The 12,161-nt window shown below is 35.5% G+C and overlaps 2 protein-coding genes and 1 long non-coding RNA gene across 4 annotated transcripts in view; 2 read left to right on the plus strand and 1 right to left on the minus strand.

Moving 5' to 3' along the window:
- Positions 1-736: 736 nt before the first annotated feature.
- Positions 737-7,058, plus strand: LOC103912050 (uncharacterized). Its single transcript, XM_009307647.5, has 8 exons — positions 737-895; positions 1,441-1,500; positions 2,904-2,960; positions 3,062-3,106; positions 3,191-3,217; positions 4,534-4,773; positions 6,302-6,403; positions 6,806-7,058. The coding sequence occupies exons 2-8, from the start codon at positions 1,452-1,454 to the stop codon at positions 6,898-6,900; spliced, it is 615 nt and encodes a 204-aa protein (XP_009305922.1). The 5' UTR covers positions 737-895; positions 1,441-1,451; the 3' UTR covers positions 6,901-7,058.
- On the minus strand, positions 4,198-6,717 carry LOC141377649 (uncharacterized). The gene is made up of 3 exons (XR_012390126.1): positions 6,596-6,717; positions 6,263-6,409; positions 4,198-4,653 (listed from the first exon to the last, which is right to left on the minus strand). It is a non-coding gene; the product is annotated as an uncharacterized lncRNA (long non-coding RNA).
- Positions 7,059-9,261: 2,203 nt separating the features above from the next.
- The window catches only part of arl3l2 (ADP ribosylation factor like GTPase 3, like 2), a 7,354-nt gene continuing 4,454 nt past the window's right edge, over positions 9,262-12,161 (plus strand). Inside the window, exons 1-2 of one of the 2 annotated variants that reach the window (XM_005169564.5) lie at positions 9,262-9,438; positions 10,802-10,945. In XM_005169564.5, the coding sequence (XP_005169621.1) occupies positions 9,421-9,438; positions 10,802-10,945 (162 nt within the window). In that variant the 5' untranslated portion in view covers positions 9,262-9,420. 2 annotated transcript variants of the gene reach the window in all.

Consider the following 12,161-nt stretch of genomic DNA (forward strand, 5'->3'; position numbering starts at 1 on the left):
GCCTAGGCTGGTTGGCTGGTTTTAGCTGGTTGACCAGCCTGGTTTTAGAGGGGTTTTGGCCATTTCCAGGCTGGTTTCCAGCCATATTCAGCCTGGTTTTAACTGGTCTGGCTGAAAAATGACCAGCTAAATCCAGCTAACCAGCTTGACCAGCCTGGTTTAAGCTGGACATAGATGGTTTTGGCTGGACTCCCAGCTTGGCTAGGCTGGTCAAGCTGGTTTTAGCTGGTCATTTCTGATCAGCTAAGGCCAGGCTGGAAATGGCTGGAAACCAGCCTGGAAGTGGCCAAAACCCCTCTAAAACCAGCCTGGTCAACCAGCTAAAACCAGCCAACCAGCCGGCTGTTTTTTTCAGTAGGGTAGCACTGTCGTCTCACAGCAAGAAGGTCGCTGGTTCGAGTCTCGGCTGGGTCAGTTGGCGTTTCTGTGTGGTGTTTGCATGGTCTCCCTGTGTTGACATGGTGCTCCGGTTTCCCCCACAGTCCAAATACATGCGCCATAGGGGAATTATTAACTAAATTGGCCATAGTGTTTATATGAAGTCGGAAGTTACAGTACTGAGTTTTAGCTGAAAGGGCATCTGCTGTGTAAAACATTTTCTAGAATAGTTGGTGGTTCATTCAGCTGTGTCAAGTCCTGATGAATAAAGGGACTAATAAGCCAAAGGAAAATGTATGAATCAATAAAGACATGGTCGTGAATCCAAAACTAAACATGTAATTGATTTCAAATGCAGCTCCCGTGTGCCTCATAAGCAAAGCAGTCGGCTCATACAGAAATATATTCATGTGTCACAGAGGAGATTTGCATGATTATCAGCGTGCACATCAGTAAATATGAGCATGAACAAGAGATCTGCTGTCAGACTGACGCTCTCTGACGCTTCACACAACAGGTGAAAGGCTTCTTTATACATTATATATGTATAATAATCTGCATTTTAGTGTTCAGAATTATAGATAAATGTTGTAAAAAGTGACTTATTGTCATTATTATTAGTTTGCAGTGCTGTATTGTCTGGGTTGGTGTTGTATATTATGCTACAAGTACATTTTCAGAAATTTTACACACTTCTCTATTTCTTAAACATTACATTATTTCAAGCGACTAAAATGTCAATAAAAGTCACTTTGTTAAACTGTGAAGTTGAATTCTCAGCATCAGAAGTGGACGAAGCGAAGATCAACATCCCACAATGCAATTCACAACCACAAATAAACCCAAAACATATATATATTTTACAGTGTATAAAGTACAGATGATGTGTTATTTAGGATTATATTTAATGTCATTTGTAAACAGATTGAATGTGAACGCAGCTTTCTTCATGCTTGTTTGTTTGTTTATTAAATGACTTATATGATGAGGAAATATTTTAGAATTAAAACATTGCATTGAGAGCAGATAAACAGGGATTTTTGTGTGTTTTCTGAATGACAGGACGAGGAATCATGAGGGAGTTTGTTGTAACGCTGCTCATCGCTGTCTGTTTTTATCTCGGTGAGTATTTCATTACTAGTTAAAGCTTTATATACTTCATATGATATCAAGAAGGGCAGCACGGTGGCTCAGTGATTATAGCCGAGCTCAAGTCCCGGCTGGGTCAGTTGGCGTTTCTGTGTGGAGTTTGCATGTTCTCCCTGTGTTGGCATGGGTTTCCTCCTGGTGCTCCGGTTTCCCCCACAGTCCAAACACATAAATTGGGCGTAGTGTATGAGTGTGGGTGTTGAGGCTGGAAGAGCATCCGCTGTGTAAAACATATGCTGGAATAGTTGGCAGTTTATTCCGCTGTGGCGACCCCTGAAGAATAAAGAGACTAACCCGAAGGAAAATGAATTAATTAATGAAACGATGACAGGAAAAAGAAGACCCTGAGATTAGATATTGCAGGAGGATTAGATTTTATTTTGAGTTAACAGTTTAGTTTGGATTTAACTAAATGAACGTTTTGTGATCTTGTCAGTTTGTTTTTTTGATGTCCATACATTTTTTTAAATTTGTACATTTATATATTATTTATTTTTGTGTTTATTCATTTATGTATTTGTGTTTTTTATTGTTTATTATTTGTATTTATAATTTATTACTGTGTTAATTATTTTTGTGTGTTTTTGTTATTTTTTGTTATAATTCATTTTTGTATTTATTATTTGTATTTTATTATTTATTTTATATTTATTATTTGTGTTTATTATTTATTTTTTATTACATGTGTTTATTATTTTTATTTTATTTATTATTTGTGTTTATTATTTATTTGTGTTTATTTATTTTTGTATTTATTATTTGTGTTTATTATTTATTTTTGTGTTTATTATTAATTTTTTTATTTATTACATGTGTTTATTATTTATTTTTATATTTATTTTTTTGTGCTTATTATTTATTTGTATTCATTATTTATTTTTGTATTTATTATTTGTGTTTATTATTAATTTTTATATTTATTATTTGTGTTTATTATTTATTTGTGTGTTTATTTATTTTGTTTATTTGTCTACTGTTGAACACAAAACGAGATATTTTGAAGAATGCTGGAAAAAAAGCAGCCATTGATATCCATAGAGAAGCAAGGTGCTAAACATATATTGAAAGTCAATGGCTGTTTTCTTACAGCATTCTTTAATTCAGTGTTTCTCAACCACATTCCTGGAGGACCAACAGCTTTGCACAATTTCTACGTCTCCTTAACCAAACACACCTGATTCATGTCATCAGCTCATTAGCAGAGACTGAAAGACCTATGATGGGTGTGACAGATAAAGGAGACATCCAAAACAAGCAGTGTTGGTTGTGCTCCAGTAACATGGTTGAGAAACACTGATTTAGTATATATTTCCATCTTTAATTGTGATGATAATAATATTTAATCCTCTCTCTCTCTCTCTCTCTCTCTCTCTCAGCCATGGAACTGAAAGCATGTGATCTTAATGAATGTCTGATCTGTGATTTATATCCAGGTACAAATTCAGCTCTATTATCATCTATTATATTATACACTGTTGATTTTAACAGCCTATGTACAAATAATCTGATATATAAATACATGTTTTCCCTCAAGCGTCGTGTCCAGCATGCCTTCCCACATCACCAAACTGCAACATCAGTAAGTCTTGGACGAAATTCATTATCAGCAACAAGTTGGATATAATAAAATAAAATAATCTGATCTCCTTATCAATTCCTGCAGGTCTTCCAAACAACTGCACCATGAAAGGTAGAGTTATTCTGCATTTATACTATGGTGTCTGTTGATTCTAGTGTCTGAATAATGAGCAGGTTAGTGTATACTCCATCAGCTGCTTTCATCTGTTTGGCGCCATCTAGTGTCTGAATAATGCGCAGGTTAGTGTATACTCCATCAGCTGTTTTCATTTGTTTTTGGGTGTTTGGCACCATCTAGTGTCTGAATAATGAGCAGGTTAGTGTATACTCCATCAGCTGCTTTCATTTGTTTTTGGGTGTTTGGCGCCATCTAGTGTCTGAATAATGAGCAGGTTAGTGTATACTCCATCAGCTGTTTTCATTTGTGTTTTTGTCTGTTTGGCGCCATCTAGTGTCTGAATAATGCGCAGGTTAGTGTATACTCCATCAGCTGTTTTCATTTGTTTTTGGGTGTTTGGCGCCATCTAGTGTCTGAATAATGCGCAGGTTAGTGTATACTCCATCAGCTGTTTTCATTTGTGTTTTTGTCTGTTTGGCGCCATCTAGTGTCTGAATAATGCGCAGGTTAGTGTATACTCCATCAGCTGTTTTCATTTGTGTTTTTGACTGTTTGGCGCCATCTAGTGTCTGAATAATGCGCAGGTTAGTGTATACTCCATCAGCTGTTTTCATTTGTGTTTTTGTCTGTTTGGCGCCATCTAGTGTCTGAATAATGAGCAGGTTAGTGTATACTCCATCAGCTGTTTTTATGTTTTTGGGTGTTTGGCGCCATCTAGTGTCTGAATAATGTGCAGGTTAGTGTATACTCCATCAGCTGTTTTCATTTGTGTTTTTGTCTGTTTGGCGCCATCTAGTGTCTGAATAATGCGCAGGTTAGTGTATACTCCATCAGCTGTTTTCATTTGTGTTTTTGTCTGTTTGGCGCCATCTAGTGTCTGAATAATGAGCAGGTTAGTGTATACTCCATCAGCTGTTTTTATGTTTTTGGGTGTTTGGCGCCATCTTGTGACGAAATAATGCACAGGTTAGTGTAGGCTCCATTCAGCCAGTTTAATTTCTGTCAGCTTTGCATTCAATCACAGAGTTAATAAACTATTACAGCTAATGTTTATGTTTTGTGGCCAGCAGCTATGTAATAAGCATAATAAAGTACATCCAGATGGTTGTTTTCTCAGAATAAACCCTTCAGTCTTCTACAGCAGTGCTGCGCTTCACCTCAGGCTGCAGATGAACCTGTCAGGCTTCATTCTGAGATGGATCTACTTTATCCCAAACACATTTTAGGCAATAACAAAAGTAATTTTCCTGATATATGTACTGATTTCTCTGCTCTGCTCCTGTATGTTGTCCTGTTTCTCTGCTGTCCAGTGTTAAATATTACCACAGACCCTGAGTTACCGGTGCCGGAGGGAAAGAGTGTGACCGTAAACTGCTCTGTTGACCTGCCAAATGCTTCATTCAGCTGGATCAAAGATGGAGAACTGCAAACTAATGAGAAGACATCAATGTTACTCATCAACACACTCCTGGAAAGCACAACGGTGGAGTGTCACGTCAACAGCAGCATCTGTGGAGACTTCAATAGTACTTTAACTATTACTGTAAAAGGTGACTGAACTGCACACATACAGTCAGATCATGCACAATTATATAGAGTTGAAGTCTAAATGTAACTAAACCCTGTTCAATTTGTATTGTTAACCAAGTATAAATGTTTAACAACCAAACCGAAAATGAGCATGCCCATAAACTTCTGGAGTCATTCATTTTACAGGCGATCCATTCATTCTGACAGGGTTAATCCTGGTAAATCTAAAATTCCAAGTTTACAATCTTGATGTTTTTTTCCCAAATCCTGGATTTACATCTTGCAGTTTTGTTTATTAAATTAAATTTTTCAGATTCAGATTTTTTACACACAATTTTACATCAAGTTTACATCTTGCAATTCTGACCTTTTATTTCCAAATCCTGAATGTACGTGCATCTCACAATTCTGATACAGATTGACAATTATATACTATTGAAGTCCAAATTTTATTAAATCCTGATTGTTTTTCTTTTTCAAATATAAATGTATAACATCCAAAACTTAAGATCCAAACCTTAACATCCAAACCAAAAATTAACATCCCTGAATGTCTGGAAACAGGAATTTTTACAGGATTATCCTAGTAATTCTAGAGTTTATGCACACAGTTTTACATTGTTTATATTTTAAACTCTTTTTTTTTTTCAAATCCTGGATTTACATGTCACAATTCTGATTTTTAAAAATTATATTATTTTTAGATTCAGATTTTTTAGATTCAGATTAATCTCAATTATGTACAGTTGAAATCAAAATTAAACCCTGTTAGATTTGTATTCTTTTTTCAAATATAAAGGTTTAACAAAGCAAAATTTCCTATATTTGTTTTTTTTTCTGAAGGTCTCATTTCTCTGAGTGTGCCTGTAATAAATTTGTTTTTTAAATAAAAAAAAATTAACTCAATATTTCTATCAACCCTTTAAAGAATTTTCCTCTAGCTTACATGTAATATTTATTAATTGTTTTTAAAATTGCTTAGTTTTTTGTCTAGTCTTTTTCTGCATGTATCCTTGTACAGTAAGTATCTTTTACCCATGCACTTTTTAAAGTGCTCTGAGATTCTATAAAGGCGCTATAAAAAAAAGCTTTATTATTATTATACATTATTTAAAAAATATTGAATAATGATTACAAATGATTTTAAGTTACTTGAACTTATTTTAATACATTAAACAGGTTTCATCAGTTACATTTGTTAGGTTATGCCAAGCTTAACTTAATATGTTTTGATTGTTTTAAGTTAAGACGACTCATTTGATTCAACTGAAAAAATTAAGTCAGCAGGAATTGTTTTACAGTGCAGGAATAAATGACATTTAAAAATATCTTCATAATGAAAAATAGTTGCAACATTGTAGCGATATTTCAAAATAGTTTCGTTTTTGTGATCACATAAATGCAGCTTCAAAATAAAAACAATTAATTAAAAATAACGAATGATAATTATTCCTCTTCAGAACAGAAGAGCCGTGTTTATGTTTTAGGTTTTTATCAGTGGTGTCTCACCTGCCCTGTGTGTGTGTGTGTGTGTGTTCTGTTCGTCAGCTGGTGATTATCTGGTGATTATTCTGGTGTGTGTCGGAGCTGCTGCTGCTCTGCTGATGCTCTTTGCCATCGGGATGAAGGTCGCACTGAGAAGAGGACAAGGTACATCTGTAAAACACACACACACACACACACACACACACACACACACAAACACAGTTCTGGCTTTTCTAAAGTATGTTTGCAGGCTTTATTTACAAACACTTCATTATATTTGCTTTCATTCGACTCTCTTGTTTATTAAACAGGTCATTTACCAACAAAAATGCATTCAAATTAAGATAAAAAGCATACCAAACTATTATAAATATGCAAACGCTGCATGAAGAGGTCAAAGAATTGTGTGTCTGACCCACTTCTGTTCTTCCGGCTTACTGCTGTTACATTGCCCATGCCTTAATGATGCTCACATCACACTGAAGAATCAAAACACAACAGCAAAAGTTAATGTTTAAACTAAATGATCTTTCAAATAACGTCTCTCTCTCTCTCTCTCTCTGTCAGTGAAGAGTCGAGCCAGAAAGATGGAGAGACAGCAGCACATGGAGAACATCCACAGCACAACCAGCACCGTCAACACTGTCAGCAGCTACTACTGACACACACACACACACACACACACACACACACACACACACACACACACACACACACAAACATTTTTATATTTCAGAATTTTTTTAATATTTCAACATGAAGGTGAACATTATTAAATTTTAGTTGCACATTTTTATGCGAATTAAAGTAATTATTCAACAACTTTTTGAGACTGTCTTGATTAAATTGTGTTAGAAATAAACTTCTAGTATGTTTTTGATCATGAGTTGTAAAGTGGAAGAAATGTCAGTATAATCCAGCCAATCGTGTCCCTCGTGGCATTCTGTGGAGGGTGCTGTGGGAGTATGGGGTCAGAGGTGCTCTGTTAAGGGTCGTCTCGTCCCTGTATGAACAGAGTAGGAGTCTGGTCCACATTGCATGGTTCACATCACAAGTCAGACTGGTTTCCAGTGCATGTAGGGCTCCGGCAGGGCTGCCCTGTCACTAATGCTGATTATAATTTTTATGGACAGAATTTCAAGGCGGGCGACGCAGTGGCGCAGTAGGTAGTGCTGTCTCCTCACAGCAAGAGGGTCGCTGGGTCACTGGTTTGAACCTCGGCTTGACTCGGCTCAGTTGGCGTTTCTGTGTGGAGTTTGCATGTTCTCCTTGCGTTCACATGGGTTTCCTCCGGGTGCTCCGGTTTCCCCCACAGTCCAAACACATGCGGTACAGGTGAATTGGGTGGGCTAAATTGTCCGTAGTGTATGAGTGTGTTTGTGAATGTGTGTGTGGATGTTTCCCAGAGATGGGTTGTGGCTGGAAGGTAAAAAAGCGTAAAAAATGTGCTGGATAAGTTGGCGGTTCATTCCACTGTGGCGACCCCGGATTAATAAAGGGACTAAGCCGACAAGAAAATGAATGAATGAATGAATTTCAAGGCGCAGCCTTGGGCTGGAGGGGGTCCAGTTCGGGGACCACAGGAATTCATCTCTGTTATTCGCAGATGATGTTGTTCTGTTAACTTTATTGAACATGGACCTTCTGCATGCACTGGGGCGGTTTGCTGCAGAGTGTGATGCGGCTGGGATGAGAATCAGCACCTTCAAGTCCGAGGCCATGGTGCTGCTCCGGAAAAAGGTGGTTTGCCATCTCCAGGTTGGAGGAAAGTCCTTACCCCAAGTCTCTTAGGGTTTTGTTCACGAGTGAGGGAAGGATGGAGCGTGAGATTGACAAGTGGATTGGTGCATTGAAGAAAGAGCTGAGGCAAAAGGCAAAGCTCTCGATTTACTGGTCAATCTACGTTCCAACTCCCACCTATAATCATGTTCTCCCCGTGTTGGCGTGGGTTCCCTCTGGGTGTTTCGGTTTCCTCTATAGTCCAAACACATGTGCTATAGGGAAATTGATGAACTGAATTGGCCGTAGTGTGTGTGTGTGTGTGTGTGTGTGTGTGTGTGTGTGTGTGTGTGTGTGTGTGTGTGTGTGTGTGTGTGTGTGAATGAGTGTATATGGGTGTTTCCCAGTACTGGGCTGCAGCTGAAAGACCATCCATTGTGTAAAACATATGCTGGAATTACATCTTACAAATGCAAGATGTAATTCCAGTAATTATATATATATATATATATATATATATATATATATATATATATATATATATATATATATATATATATATATATATATATATATATATATATATATATAAAATCAAGCTCCTGTGTAAGTCTCTCATATAAATAAAAAACCACGGCGAATGAAGTTCTGCACAAGACTTTTGGCCAGCGGAGAAATTAAAATAGTCGTGCCCAACTGAGTCTGGTTCTCTCAAGGTTTTTTTTCTTCACTCCCATCAGGGGAAGTTTTTTTCCCTCTCCGCTGTCGCCACTGCCTCGCATGGTTCAGGATTGGTAGAGCTACGCATCGATGAATTTGCTCTTCAGTGTTTGAACTCTCAGTAATGATTAAATCACACTGAACAGAGCTAAACTGAACTGAACTGAACTTAAACACTAAAACCTGAACCACACTGTTCCAGTTACTATGACCATTTATGTGAAGCTGCTTTGACACAATCTACATTGTAAAAGCGCTATACAAATAAAGCTGAATTGAATTGAATTAAATAATGTTATTTTAAAACTTTGCAATGTAATATTTCTCATGTGCATCTGTAGTAACAGCACACTGAACTAAATAATGCATGAGATTTACTAGATTTTTTAAAGTAAGTTTGCAAAATACTGATATGGGCTGAATGTAAACAAACCATTAACAATTGTTTGCAACCCCTTACCCCAAGAAAAATATAGTGAATCCAGTGCATCCTTTATGTGAGTGTACTAGTTCTCAGGGTTAATAATAAGCGTCCGTGTGGGCGGGACGGAGAGACTCACTAATTCCATCTCTAATCCTCCATTACACGAGTCTGAGTGAGTCTCCAACACACACACTCCGCTCATGGAGGAAGGACTGAAATAAGCCTGATTTCACACACACACACACACATTCACACACACACACAAACCTGACAGACGACAGAAGAATGTGAATTAACCAGGAGGCAAACTAAAGTCGAGATGGGTGAAGCTCCAAAGGTACGTCTGACGATTTCTCTGTGATCACAAAACACAATAAATACACAATATTACTTCTGATAATTCACATAAACAGAAACAATCATACTTCAGTGTGTCCTAATAGTGGTGCATGTATTAGATATACAAAAATATACTGTATATATTGCATCAATGAAATATAGGCCTGTTTATACAGTGCTCAGTATACATGAGGTCTCTCTTTTACATTAACTTTTTAATTTACAGTAATATATCTGTGCTTGTGCACTAGATTAGTCAATACCAAAGACAAAACTGATGATTTAATCATAAACATAAAAAAATGTCTAAATATTAGCACAAATTACCATGTCAGAGGAAAAAATATTAAATAAATCAGAAAAAATCACTAAAAATACAGAAAATATTTTAAATTTAGTTGAAATTTTGTATTTTTTTCTTGTAAAAACTGGTGTTTAAATCTATTATCTTTCTAATCCTAAAAATTTACTTATTTTATTGAATAGAACAGTTTGATAAAGCTTGTTTGTTTAAATGCACCAAAATAAATTGTCATTATTCACTGAGAAATGAATACAAATATGCATTATCAATAGGGGGTGTACTCATTTATGCTGAGCATGGGGATACATTTGTAACCATAATCTGACAAATGCATGCATAAAAGCATTACATGCATACAGGATTGGTCATTAATGAATAAATGAAAGAGTTATGTGCATACAGTATTAGTCATTGATGAATTGTACGTGTTGTTGTATTGTACGTGTTTGTTTTGAGTGTATCTATTGTGTGCTCTGGATGATTAGCATTGTCTTATATAAAGAAAGGGCCTTCGCAATCAGAGATTGGTCATGTGACTTGGATAAATCTCATTACTGTAAGCCTTAACCACATGAATGAGGTCTGGAGGAGTGTTTCAGCCTCTCACTGTCATAATAATGATAAGAGTTTGACTGATAAACACAATAGAATTGCATGCGTGTGTTCAAGAGTTAATATAATATAATATAATATAATATAATATAATATAATATAATATAATATAATATAATATAATATAATATAATATAATATTAGAATATAATATAAAATTATATTATAATATAATATAATACAATATAATATAATAATATAAAATAGTATAATATAATAGTATAATATAATAATATAAAATAAAATAATATAATATAATATAATATAATAATATAATGTAATGTAATGTAATGTAATGTAATATAATAATATAATAAAATAAAATAAAATAAAATATAATATAATGTAATGTAATGTAATGTAATGTAATATAATATAATATAATATAATATAATATAATATAATATAATAAATGTGTGCATGTGTGTGTGTGTTTGGTGGTCAGGGTCTGCTGTCGGTGATGCAGAAGCTGAAGGGCTCCTCAGAGCTGGAGCTGCGGATTCTGCTGCTGGGTCTGGATAACGCTGGGAAAACCACCCTGCTCAAGAGTCTGGCCTCAGAGGACGTCAACACCATCACACCCACACAGGTCAGAGCAAAACACTCAACAAACCAGTATAAAACCAGCAGCTCCAGTCCTATGAGCATCTTCTGGGCCACCAGCTGCTCCTTCACACACAAGAAACATCTCACTAGACTTGGTAAAGGTTTCTTAAGCTGCGGTCACACGAGATGATTGGACATCTAAAAAAGAAGCGATTGCTCTATATTTTGTACAGAGAGGTCATGTTTGGATCTTTGATTGGTCTCACGCGGTCACGAAACTTGTAGCATGAACTATGAGGCATTCTACAAATGTTCCCTTAACGTTCTTATTACGTTATATCATATTTTTAAAATGTTCTAAGAACATTACAATTTACATTTTTTAGACATAATGTATAAATGTTATGGCTATTATAATGATGTCCAAAATATTTAGTTATGTTATGTTCTCAATCAATTAATCAGTCAATCAATCAATGATCAAAGCGTTTATGTTCTTGTTATCCCATTAATTAACCAATCAATCAGTCAACCAATCAATCAACCAATCAATCAATCAATCAATCAATCAATCAATCAATCAATCAATCAATCAATCAATCAATCAATCAATCAATCAATCAATCAATCAACTAACCAACCAATCAATCAATCAATCAATCAATCAATCAATCAATCAATCAATCAATCAATCAATCAATCAATCCATCAACTAACCAACCAATCAATCAATCAATCAATCAATCAATCAATCAATCAATCAATCAATCAATCAATCAATCAATCAACTAACCAACCAATCAATCAATCAATCAATCAATCAATCAATCAATCAATCAATCAATCAATCAATCAACTAACCAACCAATCAATCAATCAATCAATCAATCAATAAATCAACCAATCAATCAACCAACCAACCAACCAACCAAAAAATCAATCAATCAATCAATCAATCAATCAATCAATAAATCAACCAACCAACCAACCAACCAACCAACCAATCAATCAACCAACCAATCAATCAATCAATCAATCAATCAATCAATCAATCAATCAATCAATCAATCAATCAATCAATCAATCAATCAATCCTTGTTCTCATGTAAATGCCATGAGTGTAAAATCCTGGCCAATCAGAACACACCAGACTGTTATGTGGCTCTCTGGATCATCCATATGCATGTTGATTGGCCACAATGTTTCCTCAGGAGATTACAACAGTGAATTTTCCCCTCATGATTCAGCAGTCTTCCTTT

The sequence above is a fragment of the Danio rerio genome, chromosome 14 (genome assembly GCF_049306965.1).
Source record: "Danio rerio strain Tuebingen ecotype United States chromosome 14, GRCz12tu, whole genome shotgun sequence".
In the NCBI taxonomy this organism is placed as follows: domain Eukaryota; kingdom Metazoa; phylum Chordata; class Actinopteri; order Cypriniformes; family Danionidae; genus Danio; species Danio rerio.